The sequence below is a fragment of the Hyperolius riggenbachi genome, chromosome 8 (genome assembly GCF_040937935.1).
Source record: "Hyperolius riggenbachi isolate aHypRig1 chromosome 8, aHypRig1.pri, whole genome shotgun sequence".
In the NCBI taxonomy this organism is placed as follows: domain Eukaryota; kingdom Metazoa; phylum Chordata; class Amphibia; order Anura; family Hyperoliidae; genus Hyperolius; species Hyperolius riggenbachi.
Window position 1 is genome coordinate 283,217,553 of NC_090653.1, and position 18,013 is coordinate 283,235,565.

At 49.1% G+C, this 18,013-nt stretch overlaps 1 protein-coding gene across 2 annotated transcripts in view; it reads right to left on the reverse strand.

The window, feature by feature from the left end:
• CNTRL (centriolin) overlaps positions 1-18,013 on the reverse strand; it is a 171,328-nt gene that overhangs the window by 142,503 nt on the left and 10,812 nt on the right. For both annotated transcript variants that reach the window (XM_068249054.1, XM_068249053.1), the window contains exons 4-6: positions 6,804-6,923; positions 5,462-5,690; positions 4,352-4,461 (exon numbers count right to left, since the gene is read on the reverse strand). In XM_068249054.1, the coding sequence (XP_068105155.1) occupies positions 4,352-4,461; positions 5,462-5,690; positions 6,804-6,923 (459 nt within the window). The remainder of the gene's footprint in view (positions 1-4,351; positions 4,462-5,461; positions 5,691-6,803; positions 6,924-18,013) is intronic.

The following is an 18,013-nucleotide window of genomic DNA, read 5'->3' on the forward strand; positions in this document are numbered from 1 at the left end:
TGACAGCTATTTACAGCTGTTTCCAACTGCCCAAAAAAAAAAAAATTAAAAAAAAAAAAACAACAAGCAGCATCTCCTTCCACAGACATCACCTGCCAGCAGTAAAAATGTCACCATGTGATAAATGTCAGAATGTAAATCAGGGAGAGGAAACCTTTTACAATGAGCAAACACTGACTGAATCATCTATACATAATTATTGTAAAAAGTAAGCACTTTTTTATCACATTATTTTCACTGGAGTTCCTCTTTAAAAGGGAACCAGAGACGAGGGAAAGCTTAAAAATGAAAAAAGATGTTATGACTTACCTGAGGCTTCCTCTAGCCCCATAAGCCTGGATCGCTCCCACGCCGCCGTCCTCCGCTGCCTCTATCGCCGGTACCGGGTCCCGTCACTTCCGCCGGACGCGACCAGTCTTCCGCATCCACAGGGGCTCCCTCCGGCTCTGTACGCATGCGCCTGCACAGTACGGAGGGAGCGCACTGCGCTTCTGTCGACTGGCTCGACTGGACCCGGTACTGGCGGACAGAGGCAGCGGAGAAAGGCGGCGTGGGAGCGCTCCAGGCTTATGGAGCTGGAGGAAGGGGGGAGGCGTACGAGAGAGAACGGCGCCGGAGATTTGGGCGCAGGACGCAGCCAGTATATGGCTGATCCTGCTGCCGCACAAGTCCGGGCCGTGTTAATTACTATTCCCCCTCCAGGCCGACATGGATAGTGGGGGAATGAAATAATTTGGCTTTAAAGTGAACCTCCGGACTAAAAATTGACTCAGCAGCACTGAAAAGACTTGGTGTTTCTTTAACAGTTTCACAGCATCAGAACTTTGTTTCTCTTATACAAGCCTCATTTTTAGCTGCATAGAAGAAAACTGCCCGGGCTTTTTTCCCCTGATGCTGTGCAAAGCATGATGGGATTTCTGATTTTGTTGTTCTCGGTCTGCTGTTTTGGTGCAATTTTTTTTTTTTTTACATTTTGAATTTGACATTTGAAGCCTAGCGTGTGCAGCTGGGAGGGGTTATCAGGACACAGGACAGTTGAAACTGTGTCTCCTGCTCCTTGTCACCTCCTTTCAACCAAAAAGATGGCTGCCCCCATGACAAAGATGGCAGCCCCCATGAATCACAAACATTTGCCTGTTCTTTTAAAACAGGGTGGGTAAGAGATTATATTACCTATCTATTCTAATTAACATAACTAATGTAACTTGATGACAGTATGTTTGTTTAGGCTGAAGTTCCCCTTTAAGCAATTGCTGGAGGGCGAATTATTATGTTTTTTAAGCAACTTCAGGTCCGTCTTCTGACGGCGCTGAAGTTACTCCCTGTGCCTGCGATAGCCGTAGTTCCTATTACGGCCTATGGTGGCGCCGGTTGCGCCCAAGTCTCCTGCGCTGCTGCGCCAAAGTGTCCAGCGCTGGATTTACCGTGTTCGGGGGGGGGGGGGGGGGGAGTACTCAGAGGCATGTCCTGCAGCAGTGAACGTGCCTCTGTGTGTCCCCTCCTCCGCATCACCTTGGGTACACTTTAAAGCAACCGCTTTGCGGTATTGGTTTTTGACCATGCATAATTTGGCATGCGAAATGCATATTTGCATGAGCAATGCCTCATGATAAGCCAATTAGGCCAAATTTGCAAAGCCAGATTTGTCAGGGTTAAACTTGGTGTTTGATGCACACATACATTTACTTGTGGTAAACACTTTAAAGTGAACCTGAGCTAAGAGTTATAGGGAGGCTGACATATTTATTTCTTTTTAAACAATGCCAGTTGCCTGGCTGCCCTGCTGATCCTCTGCCTCTAATACTTTCAGCCATAGCCCCTAAACAAGCATGCAGCAGATCAGGAGTTTTTGACATTATTGTCAGATCTGACAAGATTAGCTGCATGCTTGTTTCTGGTGTGATTCAGCCACTACTGCAGCCAAATAGTTCAGCAGGGCTGCCAGGGAACTGATACTGTTTAACAGGAAATAAATATGGCAGCCTCCATATCCCTCGCACCTTGGGTTCACTTTAACAATTAATTTATCACTTCCATGTGCGCAAAAAAAAAACCTTAAAGTGCGCAAACTCCCAAAACACATGATTTCAGGTCAGCACGTGACTATGGAAATCATCCCTTGCACTCTTTTAGTCTAGTTTAGTCCAACTTGCCGTCAACGGTTTCAGGCTGTGTTGGCCTCATCAGTGAAGGGTATAGATAGGACTTCACATAGTGCTTGAGATAGCAGCAACATGTGGAAACCCAATTGCGTAATAAAAGGATCAGAGCCACAAAGACATTTTGCAACTGGCTAAAAAACAAAGATAATTAGCAGCTTCCTTTATACTTACCTGGGGCTTCCTCCATCCCCATGTCAGCAGTGGGCTCCATCGCCATCCTCCTGGGTCCCTCCTTTCTCCCTCGGTGAGCTACAATAATTTCGCCAGTCGCTGTCAGTCGTGTGCTACTGCACATGCGTGGCCACGCCCAAGCCCCAGGCAAGTAGAATTGATGCTGCTAAATATGTCTCAGGTGTCCTTTACAGCAGGAGGTAACTCTTTCTATTCTTTCCTAAAAACAACATCTATCACCACAGCTTAAAGCAGCTTCCAACGGCAACCCCCCCCCCCCCACCTCATATTGAACCAGAGGTGAGATTGATATGGAGGCTGTCATATTTATTTCCTGAACAAGCATGCAGCAGATCAAGTGTTTCTGACATTACTGTCAGATCTGACAAGATTTGCTGCTTGCTTGTTTCTGGTGTAATTCAGACATTACTGCAGCCAAATAGACCAGCAGGGCTGCCAGGTAACTGGTATTGCTTAAAAAGAGATAAATAAGTCAGCCTTTATATGGAAATAAATATGGCAGCCTCCTTATGTCTCTCAACTTTAAAAGCAGACCCGATGTGAAGCTCGGGTGAAAAATCCCATACTTACCTGAGAAGAGAAGGCTCTGAATCCTCCAGAAAATTCCCCCGCTGCCCTCTGCCTGGGACCCCCCAGAACACCGGGGCCGCGCTTCCTCTTAGGCATGAAGATAACAGTACCACGGAGTCGGTCGGGCACGAGCAGTCCCGCCATACTGCGCAGACGTCAACGTAGTAGTCATGAAGGCGCAGTGTGGTCACGCTTCTGCTTGACGAGGTCTGCAGCCCTGTTCAAGTTTTCAACAAGCTCCTGTTGGAAATCCTTGGAGGGTCCGCGAGTGGAAATGGGGGTCCGGAGCACACCATGGGAAGCCTCATTAGGATGCAGATTATTTCCTTTCTTAGGTAACTACCGTATATACTCGACAAGAAATTTAGGACTTATACTGGAGTCGGGAGGGGGGAGTTTACAGCACACTTGGCTGCTTCAGCAATGCGAGAGAGAGGCAGTCCCCCTTTCTGTGGTATATACTGCACTGTAATACTTTCACACTAAATTGAAGCATATCTGAGGGTATCTGTTCCACTGTAGAGCACACCACAGTCAAAGTGAATTAACCTCCCTGGCGGTTTATTTATTTTGCCAGGGTGGCTGCGGGAGGGTTTTTTTTAAATTAAAAAAAAAATATTTCATGCAGCCAACTGAAAGTTGGCTGCATGAAAGCCCACTAGAGGGCGCTCCGGAAGCGTACTTTCGATCGCCTCCGGCAATCGAAAGTAACAAGATAGGCCGCAATGAGCGGCCTATCTTGTTTCGCTTTCCTCGTCGCCATGGCGACGAGCGGAGTGACGTCATGGACGTCAGTCGACGTCCTGACGTCAGAGCCGCCCGATCCAGCCCCTAGCGCCGGCCGGAACTGTTTGTTCCGCCTGCGCTGGGCTCGGGCGGCTGGGGGACCCTCTTTCGCCGCTGCACGCGGCGGATCGCCGCGGAGCGGCGGCGATCGGGCAGCACACGCGGCTGGCAAAGTGCCGGCTGCGTGTGCTGCTTTTTTCAGAACTCAAATCGGCCCAGCAGGGCCTGAGCGGCGACCTCCGGCGGCATACCCCGAGCTCAGCTCGGGATTACCGCCAAGGAGGTTAAAGAACAGTTTTGGCCCAAATCTTCTCATCAGCACAGATACAGTGGGTAAGGGTTACTTGAGTCCTTACAAAACTTCCAGCTCAAGAGGGTCAAATGTTGGGGTCGACTTATATTCAAGTATATACGGGTATGTGATATTTCACACGCGTTTTGGCTCAGCAAGAAGTTTTGAATCAGGATGATACCATTTATACAATACAATATTCTACTGCTACGGTTTTAGCTCAGGTACACTATAAATACCAGTAATGCCATAACTCCCGCCTCCCCCTCACATGTCACGGGCGGAGCCTTCTGTTTCCAGCTCATATAAATAATAGAGGCGTATGAAGCTTGTTTGTGGCTCCACCCACCTTGCGCTGGGCCACGGCACCCTCCAGTTCCTTCAGCTCCTCCGTGGCTCTCAGGATTTGCTGCTCGGCATCCACGATTTCCTCCTGCAGCTCCGATAACTTTGTTTCAGCTGTAAAATAACAACAATCGCTATAAAGGGGAACCGTACTGAAAAGAACGTTATTTATAAAAAACTGCTTCTTGTTTGTTTTACAGTATTAATTTATAGATTATTGAGTCAGTGTTTGCCAATTGTAAGATCTTTTCTCTCCCTGATTCACATTCTGACATTGATCACGGTTGGCTCTTGCACCACTTGCTCTCCTTACCCCTAAAAAGAATGCAAGGCTTTCCTTCAGAAAGCAGAGCAGCATGTCTGTACAGCAATCTAAAATACCACCGGAAATGATCAGGAATGATCACATCAGGTGATCACTCCGCACTCAGCTTCCCCTGATGACAGGAGTATTGTCACAAAGCGGCAGCTGAAGCTGGAAAGGCTGACCCATCCAGCATCTTCCAGCGCTGGTTTATCTATAGAGGTTACTGGTCATGGACCATCTGGCACATGCCTCAGCCCATAAGGGATCAGGAGGGAAACACAAGCCTACAGCATCCAACCGAATTCCAGTTATCAGGCTAGACCATCACTGTGACCACTGATTGGCTGTAACAGGCTCCGCCCACTCCTCCCCTGGAGCACATGTATTACCTGCTGGGTTGTGACAGGCTCCGCCCACCCCACCCCCTCCTCTGGAACACTTGTAATACCTGCTTGGCTGTGACAGGCTCTGCCCACCCCTCCAGCACCCGTATTATCTGCTTGGCTTTACAGGCTCCGTCCACCCTACCCCTACCTGGAGCACATGTAATACCTGCTTGGCTGTGACAGGCTCCGCCCACCCCTCCCCTGGAGCACATGTATTACCTGCTTGGCTGTGATAGGCTCTGCCCACCCCCACAGCACCCGTATTACCTGCTTGGCTGTGACAGGCTCCGCCCACCCCTCCAGCACCTGTATTACATACATGGCTGTGACAGGCTCCGCCCACCCCCACAGCACCCGTATTACCTGCTTGGCTGTGACAGGCTCCGCCCACCACCACCCCTCCCTGGAGCACATTCATTACCTGCTTGGATGTTCTTCTCCTTCTCATTTAGGTCCACATCAAGCGTCGTGTGGATCCGCGCACGGATCTGCTGGTTCTTGATCTGGTCGTCTCCGTCCACTTCGATCTTCCCGACTTGTACGTGTTGTCGGGGGTCAGGGATGAAGCCCTCCTGAGCGTACAGATTGCGCTTGTATCGGGCTTTTCCGATGTATGGACTTTCACCCGGCCCCTCCTCAGTGTCCACTTCCTGATAACGTTAAAGAGAATTTTTTTTTAAACAAAAAGTATTTACTTATAAGGCCAAAGAGAGAGACAAATCGCCAATACATACAGTACTTGGTCGTGAGAAAGCCCTAGCTGGGCGAAACGTCGACCGACCTTGCCCCACCCACCTCCTTGTGATACCAGTGCCGGTGCCAGAGAAGTGTGCAATCTTTTAAACGCTAGCTATGTTTTCAAGGTCAACTAAAGTGAGAGGGATATGGAGGCTGCCATATAAATTTCCTTTTAAGCCTCTAATACATTTAGTCATAGCCCCTGAACAAGCATACAGATCAGGTGTTTCTGACATTATTGTCAGATCTGACAAGATTATCTGCATGCTTTTTTCAGGTGTGATTCAGACATTACTGCATCCAAATAGATCAGCAGGCCTGCCAGGCAACTGGTATTGTTTAAGAGGAAATAAATATGGCAGCCTCCACATTCTTCTCACTACAGTTGTCCTTTAATCAAGTGGATCAATTAAGAGGTTTTTTATGTTGGACGAGAAGCTCTGGGCAACTTCTTCCCTTGCATAATACACATCATTGTTCTAGGACTGGCGATGTTCCATCTAATGTTTATCGTGACACAGTTTAACAAGCAAGCTGCATGAAATCATTGTGGTGTGGAACAGTCTTTTTCCCTTTCTCTCTAAAAATACAGTACACATACAAGATGAAAGTGGTATTCCACTGCACTCAGTCATCTGCCGTGGCCAGCGGGGATCATCATACGAGGCATCCTGAGAGGAGGCGGGGGGAGGGGGGGGGGGGTGTCAGTGAGCTTCATCTGCTTAGTGGACAACACGTTTCGACACAAGGAGGGTCTTTGTGTCAAAGCGCATTGCACACTAGGCAGACTGAACTCACTCATGGAAGTAACCCCCCACAATGCCTCGTACCACCATCCCCGGATGCTACAGCAGACATCCAATGGATTCCAGGTCATGTGAGATAAGCAATAACTTCACTTTCAGCCACCAAATCCCTCTCACTTTAGGTGTTCTATGCATAGGTCTAGAATGCTTCTCCAGCTGTGATTTGTGTAATACAACGCAGAATGAGCAGCGTGACCGCTCCCCCTCACTCTCGGTTACCTCTGATGTCATGTATCCCAGCGGCTCAAACTTGGCATCGATCTTATAGAAGGCGAGCTCCTGCTCCAGCTCATACTGCTTCTGGCAGGCTCGGGTCAACTCCAGCGTCTTCTGCTTCAGCTGCAGAGGTAGAAAGATGGAGGATAAGTCAACAGTCCGCAAGCCACGTTTCCCCGGATACACCCAACAATACTTCACATACACAGCACCGTGTACAACAGTCATGCCACGTCACATGATGGGTGCTTCACTGACATGCACAGCACCATACACAGCAGTCATGCCACAGACACCAAGTCACATGATGGGCGCTTCACTCACATGCACAGCAGTCATGCCACAGACACCACGTCACATGATGGGTGCTTCACTGACATGCACAGCAGTCATGCCACAGACACCACAGACGAGAGGTCACATGATGGGTGCTTCACTGACATGCACAGCACCATACACAGCAGTCATGCCACAGACACCAAGTCACATGATGGGCGCTTCACTCACATGCACAGCAGTCATGCCACAGACACCACGTCACATGATGGGTGCTTCACTGACATGCACAGCAGTCATGCCACAGACACCATGGACGAGAGGTCACAGGATGGGTGCTTCACTTACATGCACAGCACAGTGCACAGCAGTCATGCCACAGACACCACGGACGACAGGTCACATGATGGCTGCTTCATTGACATGCACAGCACAGTGCACTGCAGTCATGCCACAGACTCCACGTCACATGATGGGTGCTTCACTTACATGCACAGCAGTCATGCCACAGACACCACGGACGAGAGGTCACATGATGGGTGCTTCACTTACATGCACAGCAGTCATGCCACAGACACCACGGACGAGAGGTCACAGGATGGGTGCTTCACTTACATGCACAGCAGTCATGCCACAGACACCACGTCACATGATGGGTGCTTCACTTACATGCACAGCAGTCATGCCACAGACACCACGGACGAGAGGTCACAGGATGGGTGCTTCACTTACATGCACAGCACAGTGCACAGCAGTCATGCCACAGACACCACGTCACATGATGGGTGTTTCATTGACATGCACAGCACAGTGTACAGCAGTCATGCCACAGACACCACGGACGAGAGGTCACAGGATGGGTGCTTCACTTACATGCACAGCAGTCATGCCACAGACACCACGGACGAGAGGTCACAGGATGGGTGCTTCACTTACATGCACAGCACAGTGCACAGCAGTCATGCCACAGACACCACGGACGACAGGTCACATGATTGCTGCTTCATTGACATGCACAGCAGTCATGCCACAGACATGTCACATGATGGGTGATTCACTGACATGCACTGCAGTCATGCCACAGACACCATGTCACATGATGGGTGCTTCACTGACATGCACAGCAGTCATGCCACAGACACCACGGACGAGAGGTCACAGGATGAGTGCTTCACTTACATGCACAGCACAGTGCACAGCAGTCATGCCACAGACACCACGGACGACAGGTCACATGATGGCTGCTTCATTGACATGCACAGCAGTCATGCCACAGACATGTCACATGATGGGTGCTTCACTGACATGCACAGCAGTCATGCCACAGACACCACGGACGAGAGGTCACATGATGGCTGCTTCACTTACATGCACAGCAGTCATGCCACAGACACCATGGACGAGAGGTCACAGGATGGGTGCTTCACTGACATGCACAGCAGTCATGCCACAGACACCACGGACGAGAGGTCACATGATGGGTGCTTCACTTACATGCACAGCAGTCATGCCACAGACCACAGACGAGAGGTCACAGGATGGGTGCTTCACTTACATGCACAGCAGTCATGCTACAGACACCACAGATGAGAGGTCACAGGATGGGTGCTTCACTTACATGCACAGCAGTCATGCCACAGACACCACGGACGAGAGGTCACATGATGGGTGCTTCACTTACATGCACAGCAGTCATGCCACAGACAACACAGATGAGAGGTCACAGGATGGGTGCTTCACTTACATGCACAGCAGTCATGCCACAGACACCACAGATGAAAGGTCACAGGATGGGTGCTTCACTTACATGCACAGCAGTCATGCCACAGACACCACGGACGAGAGGTCACAGGATGGCTGCTTCACTTACATGCACAGCACAGTGCACAGCAGTCATGCCACAGACACCACGTCACATGATGGGCGCTTCACTGACATGCACAGCAGTCATGCCACGGACACCATGGACGAGAGGTCACATGCTGGGTGCTTATCAAGGGGTACAGGACACAGTGATCATTACTGAGGGTCTCCAGCCTGGGAAGGTGGGTGGGACTAACAACAGTTTACAGTAAACTCACCTACTTAAAGAGAAACTCCAGCCACAAAAATTATAATTCACAATATCTACAATAAATATAGTATTTATGAAAGAAGGGCGGCAATTAGAGACATTAAAGGACTAGACTAGGGGGGTTTATTAGGGGTGTAAGGGGGAGGGAGGTGTTTGAAGAGTATTGGAGATAATGACTCCTTCAAACTTGCAATGCTTCCTGCTCTATGCAGAGAACTCATTTTTAGCAAATTAGAAAGTGCCGATGTCATGGCTGGAATTTAACACAATCAAAGTGGAACTAACCCTCGGAACTTCCTCTCTGCTCTGCCACAGCATGATGACCTTTATGGACAGAAAAAATCCTCACTATAATTTATGGAATTCCTAAAAATCCTGACGTTTAAAACTTGTTTTCACTTTAGCAGGGAGCACTGAAGGGGTTAAGCTTCGATGTTTACTGTAGGCTGAGAGGGCTGTGCTCCTGCAGTCTATTCACAGCTGCTGATGATAACTAAATTAGGCACTTTGCTCAGGGTAAACAAACACAGCACACAAAGCTGTGAATTTCTTCAGCAACTATATGTAAAATAAAGACTTTTCATTGTGTGCTGTGCAAGAGTTCAGTTCCACTTTGAAGAACTGATAACTGGCTACAAACGTACAGAGTACTGATATACAATACAGCAAATATTTTTTTCAAAGTTAAAATACTACTTTAAGTGTAATTACAGAGATATTTTAAAGAAAAGTTATAAATATTTTCATATTTGTATTCTAAATGGTATCTGGTTTCCCCTGAACATATTTACATTTTTAATTGTATCTGGAGTTCCTCTTTAACAAGGTCTTTCTCTGCTGCCATTGGCTGGATCAATACACCACAGATCACATGACACACTCATTACACAACAACGTGGAATAGTGAAAACACCACAAGGAGTCACAGAGCACCGGCAGACAGGAATGTATGGACTTTACAGCTCCTGGGAATAATGGTAAACATTCTCTCATCTATATAAGTGTCACCGTGACGCTGGTCATGTGACGTGTGTATACCTCACATGAGACATGCAGATCACCACGTGCAGAATTCACAATGCAAGGCTGTAAAAGGGACACATGACAAGAGATAAGAGTGGCAATTCATTCAGATGTCGCGCAGTCAGTCATATCCCTACATCCTTAGACAGGTGCACAGGCTAAGAGGGCAGGGCGTAGGCTGAGAGGGCAGGGCGCAGGCTGAGAGGGCAGGGCGCAGACTGAAAGGGCAGGGCGCAGACTGAAAGGGCAGGGCACAGGCTGAGGGGGCAGGGCACAGGCTGAGGGGGCAGGGGCGCAGGCTGAGGGGGCAGGGGCGCAGGCTGAGGGGGCAGGGGCGCAGGCTGAGGGGGCAGGAGCGCAGGCTGAGGGGGCAGGGGCGCAGGCTGAGGGGGCAGGGGCGCAGGCTGAGGGGGCAGGGGCGCAGGCTGAGGGGGCAGGGGCGCAGGCTGAGGGGGCAGGGGCGCAGGCTGAGGGGGCAGGGGCGCAGGCTGAGGGGGCAGGGCGCAGGCTGAGAGGGCAGGGCGCAGGCTGAGAGGGCAGGGGCGCAGGCTGAGAGGGCAGGGGCGCAGGCTGAGAGGGCAGGGCGCAGGCTGAGAGGGTGTGTGCGCGCAGGCCGATTGCCAACCCCCATTTCAATTCTGGGTGATCAGGACTAGTCAGGCAAAAATGGTGCTGGAAATTTGGGAGCCTAGTGGCGCTCAGGCTTTTTTCACATCTAAAATCGCTAAGGCCAGCATGTTGCGATTTTGTGAGTGATTTTTTTTATCTTTAGCGCCTCCCGGCGATAACCTGCGTGCTACGATTTTTTGCAAAGCTCTTTTCTAAGCACTTTTGCAGAGCGATTTGTTTGTTCACTTCCTGACACAAGTCAAGAAGTGAACTCTTTGACCCGGAAATGAATAAATACAATGTATTTATTCTTAAAAGCGCTGGGGGAAAATACGCTATACAAATCGCTTTTTCAAGTGTTTCGCGACTTCCCTATACCTTCCATTGAGGCAAATCGCCCCAAAAGGGTACAGGCATCTCTTTGGTTAGTGGATCAGAATCGAACCGCTTAGATGCGAACACTCTCATAGGGAATCATTGCACAAGCGCTTTTAGGGCGATTTTAAAAATCGCCCGCGCTTAAAAAAAAAAGGCGAAAATGTCCTTAGTGTGAAAAAGCCCTCAGTCAGTTATTTTGGGGCCATCAAAAGATAGAGCCCAAAATATGGTAAAACAGCATAGTTCAGCCGCCAGCAATAGTTGGAGGCCTGATGACATTCACCAGTGTCAATGGCGGCCTGGAGGGGGTATAGTAATTAACCTCCCTGGCGGTACAATAAATCCGCCAGGGGGCAGCGCAGCACTTTTTTTTTTTTTCTTAAAGTGACTCTGTAACAAAAATTACACTGTTTTTGCTACCATCCTACAAGTTCCTAAGCCTATTCTAATCTGTTCTGGCTCACTGCAGCACTTTGTACTATCACGGTCTCTGTAATAAATCAATGTATCTTTCCCCTGTCAGACTTGTCGGCCTGTGTCTGGAAGGCTGACAACTCTTCCGTGCTGGTCTGTTCCTCTATGCACACTCCAGTGTGTGTTTTATTTACATAAGCCAGCAGCTTCTCTGCTATCTTATCAGTGATAGAAGAGAGCTGGATAAAAATCCTCCTCTGTTAGGCTGTGAAAGTTGCTGGCTGACACATACTGAGGAATTACAAACACAGGCACAGGCAGAGCTGTCTGCAGGAAGCCTGTAATGTTCAGTGCATGAGAGAAGAAGGGGACAGAAGGTAAACACACAAATGATCTTTTGAGATTCAAAAGGAAAGCTGTATACAGCCTGCTTGTGTATGGATGTATTTTCTATGTGTGGACATATTGTACATCCATCTACTTCCTGTTTTGGTGGCCATTTTGTTTGTTTATAAACAAACTTTTTAAAACTGTTTTTGACTACTTTTAATGCGGCGGGGAGCTGCGAAATTGTGACAGAGGGTATAGGAGATGTCCCCTAACACACTGGTATGTTTACTTTTGTGCGATTTTAACAATACAGATTCTCTTTAAAGCATGTAGCTAGCCTAGCGCTAGCTACATGCTTCCCCCCTCCCTTCGCTATCCCTCCCACCCCTCCGATCACCGCCGGCGCTTTTACCCTGCAGGGATTCCCGTTCTGAACGACGTCGGGACGTCAGCGGGTGTTCCGATCCACCCCTCAGCACTGCCTGGCACTGATTGGCCAGGCAGCGTAAGGGGTCTGGAGGGACGGGGGGGGGGGGGCGCGGCGGATAGCGGTGAATAGGAGGGTAGCGGCGGCGATCGGTATGCACACGCAGCTAGCATTTTGCTTAGCAAAAAAAAAAAAATTATGTAAACCGGCCCAGCAGGGCCTGAGTGGCACCCTCCGGCGGCTTACCCAGTGTCACACACGGGGTTACCGCCAAGGAGGTTAACACTTCTGGGACTTTTGCAGGATCAGGGTGAGCTGTTTTTCGGCTTTAACCTGTGCCCACATTTTCCAGCGCCTTAATTACATGTATCACACAACACATGCTTGGCATGCCACAAATGAACGCGATACGCGTCATGCCTCACAAAACACTCAGTAAACACACTCTAAACGCGAGCGTCTGTGTGTGTCAGAGACGGCACAAAATCACACCAAAACGTTCACCGTTTAAAGGTGTCCCTCCACCGAAAGTCAGGTCTGTCTCTGGAAACAGGAGTAAAGGGTTTTTTTGTGGAGAGGCAAATCTTACCAAGGGTTCTTTGGGTGCATAACCTGGATGTGAAGCAACATCCTAACGTCATATGTAGAGATGGCCCAAACAGTTCGCCGGTGAGCAGTACGCGAATAGCGAACATTTGGCATGTTCGAATCGCCCCCTACACATCATCGAGCTAAACTTTGACCCCTTACCTTACAGTCAGCAGACACATGGCTGCCAAATAGCTAGCACCCCTTCCTGGATCCCCCACCCCCCTATCAAAAAGCAGTAGCGGTGGCCATATTGGATTAATTCTCTGTCGGCTGCATACTGTTAGTGAGAGCAGGGTCAGACTTGCTGCAGATAGGTAGGGAAAGCATTAGCTAGGCCTGTGTTCTTGTTCCTCACTTGCTGTGAAAGCACCCCAAACAGCCCTTTTGAGGGCCTGTACATCGGTCTCCTGTGTTTTTTATTTGTGTGTGACACCCCACAGCCCACTGACACCCGGAGCTGTGTGCACACTACTGCTGTTGCCTCATTAAGTTGCAGGCACAGAACCACTCCAGTGCATTATTATGTCACTGTATTCTGATAGTACTATTGCATCTCTCTGTGTGACACTCCACAGCCCACTGATACCCAGAGCTGTGCGTAATGTGATTTCTGCCCTTTAGGCATTAAAACCCGACTTTGCGTCAACTCCGTAATTTTTGGTGGGACTTTTGGCATGGACCCCCCTCTGGCATGCCACAGTCCAGGTGTTAGACCCCTTGAAACAACTGTTTCATCACTTTTGTGGCCAGAAACAGACTTTATAGGTTTTAAAATTCACCTGCCCATTGAAGTCTATGGCGGTTCGCCAGATTCGCCTGTCCGTGAACATTTTTCAGAGTCATATGCAGATAGTCCAGAGGTTGGTTAGCACACCATTGGCAAGTTAAAGTTATTTATTGTTCAGTGCATGTGCCAAGCTCAAAATGACAATTTTTTGGGGGCCATGCTGGGTCCCCTTCACCCTTTTCTAATGAAATGGACCCTGCGTGGCCCCGAAACAATTGTCATTTTGTGTTTGACACATGCACTGAAGAAGACTGCAACTGCACAGAATGCTCCTGATGATGTGGCACATACGTAGAAGACGCTGACCCACTGGGGGTTGGCGATCTCTCAGAGACTGCCAGGGGGACCCAGGAGAAGACCAGAGCTGCAGCGAGGGATACAAATTACTTCTAGGGGCTGGTTGAAGCCCCAGGTAAGTAAAGCTACATTTCATTTTTCACCTCTGAAATCCCTTAACCTTTTGGGGATCGCCCGTAGTAAATCCTACGCCATCCTTGTGACTGCCTAAGCCTGATGCAGCATAGGATTTACGCCACCTGCTATTTTCTCTCCCGACGCGATCGTGTGCACCCAAGAGGGGAGATTAAGCTGTTATATGACAGCTGACATCTTCCCTCAGTGATCAGGAGCCATCGCGATTGGCTCCTGATCAGGTGATCACTACGCTTGCCGGCAGATCGTATTGATCACTATCGCAGCGGTGGTAGAAGGGGAAGAAGAGCACCACTCACCTTCCTGACGTTCCCTCGGCGATGGTCCCTCCCCTCCGCTCTGGCCGGCATCCCCGCTTGCTCTGACGTAAATGTCGAGTCCCGGCTTGATGATGTCATCAAGCCGCGACCCAGAACTTAACGGCAGTGCGAGCGGGGATGCCGGTCACAGCGGAGGGGGCTAGACCTGCTCATCGCTGGAGCCTGGGAGGCGAGTAAAGGCTGCTGGCATTTCGTGGGAAACCGGGCTACACAGGGGACACCATGCTCACCATGCTATATTGGGGATCTGGCTGCCTGACCCCCCAAATGCGCTTCCCCCCCACATGTAAAATGGCCTGGTCTTTAAGGGGCGTTAGGCAGCCAGTCCCCAAAGGGTTACGGTGGCCACATACGATGCAATTTTTTTTTATATTTCTTTTCAATTTGAGAATTACAATCAATTTTCCTGAAGCAGGTGCTGTAGGTGCACGCCGCCAGCTACAGCACTAGTGATCGCCGGACCCCGAATAACGCCGGACCCTGAGTTGCTAAGACTCGAAAGGGGGAATAGTATTTTACGCTTCTGGGAATTTGAACGGCAGCAGGGCGAGATGTCATTTGGCTCACCCTGTCCCCAACTCACTGGCGACGTATGCATACGTACACAATTTTTCACATTGATTGTAACATTTGAGAAATCTGACAAGCGTATCACACACTTGTGTTCAATTTTTTCCCAATTATGAAAAGGAATGACTGAAAATTCTGAATAAAAAATCGCTTGGGCTTATATATCAAGAAATTGTCAATTATACACCAATTTTCATAAAAAATTAATCAGAAAAATCAGCCACTCCCAATTACCTTATCGATGAAACTGAAAATTTGATCTGATTTCTCGCTCTGGAAAAAAAACCTTTTGATTTTTCAGTACAACTGATTGTTTTACAATCAAATCTTAATTGTTTCATCCAAACAGATTAAAGTAGATTCGAGATGAAAAACGAACTAGAACAAGTAACGTGTCTACATATCTTATCTAAAGTTTAGATAGTTTACACAGCAAATCTAGCTGCAAGCAGCTTTAATAGAATATGATTATTTCTTCCTGTGATACGAAAGCAGCCATGTTTGTAAACATTACACAGAGGCAGGCTTATCTGTATCTTGAGCAAAAAAACCTAATCCCCCCTCCTCCCCTCTGCCTCTGAAATCTCTGGCTAGTAATATTTTCGCCGCCTCCTGCCCAGATTGAGCTCCCAGGAGCCCTTGCTCCTGCCTGAAAGTGCCTTGGCTCTCTGAAAACCTGTGGGTGTGGTTTATTTAGTTTATAGGGAATTAGAGTATTAAAACAAAAACAAAAAAGTATTTGGCTTGAGGAATGCCCTATAAACAATAGGAAAGGAACACAATTATGCAATGTGTAAAAGTTCACCTCGGATCCACTTTAAAGCATAAATGAAATCAAATAGAAAAATTGTAATTTAAACATTTCACTTTCAGGCAAATGAACTTTTAGATTGGCATGTGTGGGGGCATCAGCTATGTATGGGGGCACCATGAGGTCTTGCTTTTTCCTACAGCTGCATTATTAGCCAATCAGAACATTTGTCCACTATGCACGCGTTTCTGCAGTTTTTCACACACTGAAACGCGTTAGTTGACATCTAATGTTCATCAAGGGGCTAATTCACCTCTAATGCATTTTTTCCAACTTGCTGTTATATTTTACCCACACATGGAAGGATAGCCTCAGAGAATCCTGTAAAGAGGAAGGGCCAATCAGAAATCAGTAAGGATGGGCCTTGTGACAACTGCAGTCACGGGGAGAGCTTGGACCCGTTTCCAGAGACAGCTGAAGCTCTGCAGGGGGCAGAGGGACATGTTTGCTTTGAGATGTAGCCGGGGATCCCACCCAGAGGATTATGGGAGTTCAGCTCATTATCTGATCCATAGTCTATGAATCACATACAAGTTTCTGTGCATCCCATACATTCCATTCCTATGCATAATATAATATCACACACACACAAGGCTACTTGCTGCAGAGCAATGTTCTGTCCTCACATGAAGCCTGAACAGAGGAGACAGAAGCAAAGATAACATTATACAAGTCACTTCCTGCACCAACTACATAGTACTGCCCTCTCCTTACTATGTACAGAGGCTCCTCCCTTCCTTGTCCTGCCTCTCAGGCCCCACTTCCATGTGCAGCCCCTCATAGGCCCCTCCTCCATGTACAGTCCCTCATGGGCCCCTGCTCCATGTCCAGCCCCTCCTCCATGTGCAGCCCCTCATGGGCCCCTCCTCCATGTGCAGCCCCTCATGGGCCCCTCCTCCGTGTGGAGTCCCTCATGGCCCCCCATCTTCTGTGTGTAGACCCCTCATGGGCCCCTTTATCATGTGCAGCCCCTCACAAACCCTCCTTCCATGTTAAGTCCCTCATGGGCGGCTCCTCCTCCACGTTCAGCCCCTCATGGGCCCCTCTTCTGTGTGTAGACTCCTCACTTTTCTAACACATCTTTCTCTGTTGGCACTACAAACCCCAGCATGCACTGCAGTCTCAGCTGTATTGCATGGATCTTGCCATGATATTACATGGTGTTGGGGCACGACATGGCCTCATTTACTAATCTCATGTCACTCCCCCTCCCCCCCACACACACACCCTGTCTATCTTGTGCCCCATTCATGGAGTCCTCTCTGGTGCTCTGCCTTTGTGGCATACTAATCTGTCTGCTGTCCTGCCTATCTGAAGTAATGTCTGGTGTCCTTTCAACCATCCTTGCACAGTGTTCTCCCCAGAGCCTTTTAACTGGGCGGAGCGCCCGGCTGGTCTCAGTCCCCGCCCGGCTGGTCTCAGGTCCCCCCTGTCTACGGCATGCCGTCCTCCACACTCATCCAGCACTATGTGCAGTGGCTGTGGCATTGGAGCTGGCCCGCTGTCACTCTAACACTATCTCCGCCCTCCTCCTCAGCTCCTGCGTATCAGAACTGACATTATAAGCCACCGCGGGAGCTTTGAAGGAGTCGGAGCACACAGAGAAAGGGCTGAGAGAACGTGCACTTGCTGTGTTACCTCTGGAGTCACTGATCTGCCTGAGACCGAGTAGTGCAGAGGACGGGCTCTCCTCCTCCTGTCTTCCTATCATGCAGGGAATTTCCCAGCACGTGCTCCAGCCTCCCCCGATTAGAGCTCAGAGCACATAGAGAATAGTGTGTAACTCGTTCCTGCCGGGGAGAGCAACAGCAGGGCAGATGGTTATCTTATAGCAGTAATAATGGTCCCCCAGCAATGGAATCCCTGTGGTGATTGTCAGCTGCCATCTCTGTGCGACCAAAACAGGTATTAGAAAACTTTACAGGCAGCTACTACTGCTTCCCTTCCCCCACTGCTCTGCCGGAGACGTTACATAGCTGTGAATCTAGCTGTCCTGGACATCAGTCTGCAGACTTCCTGCAGTGTGCTGTGCAGTGTGCTGTGCACTCACACATTTTCATTCCTGCATTAGTCTGTTTCTCACTCTCCCTCTTACACATTTCCCTCTCTCTGTCTGTCTACACACTTTCTCCCTCTTTTTTTCTTTCCCCTTTCCCAGTCTTTTTCACACA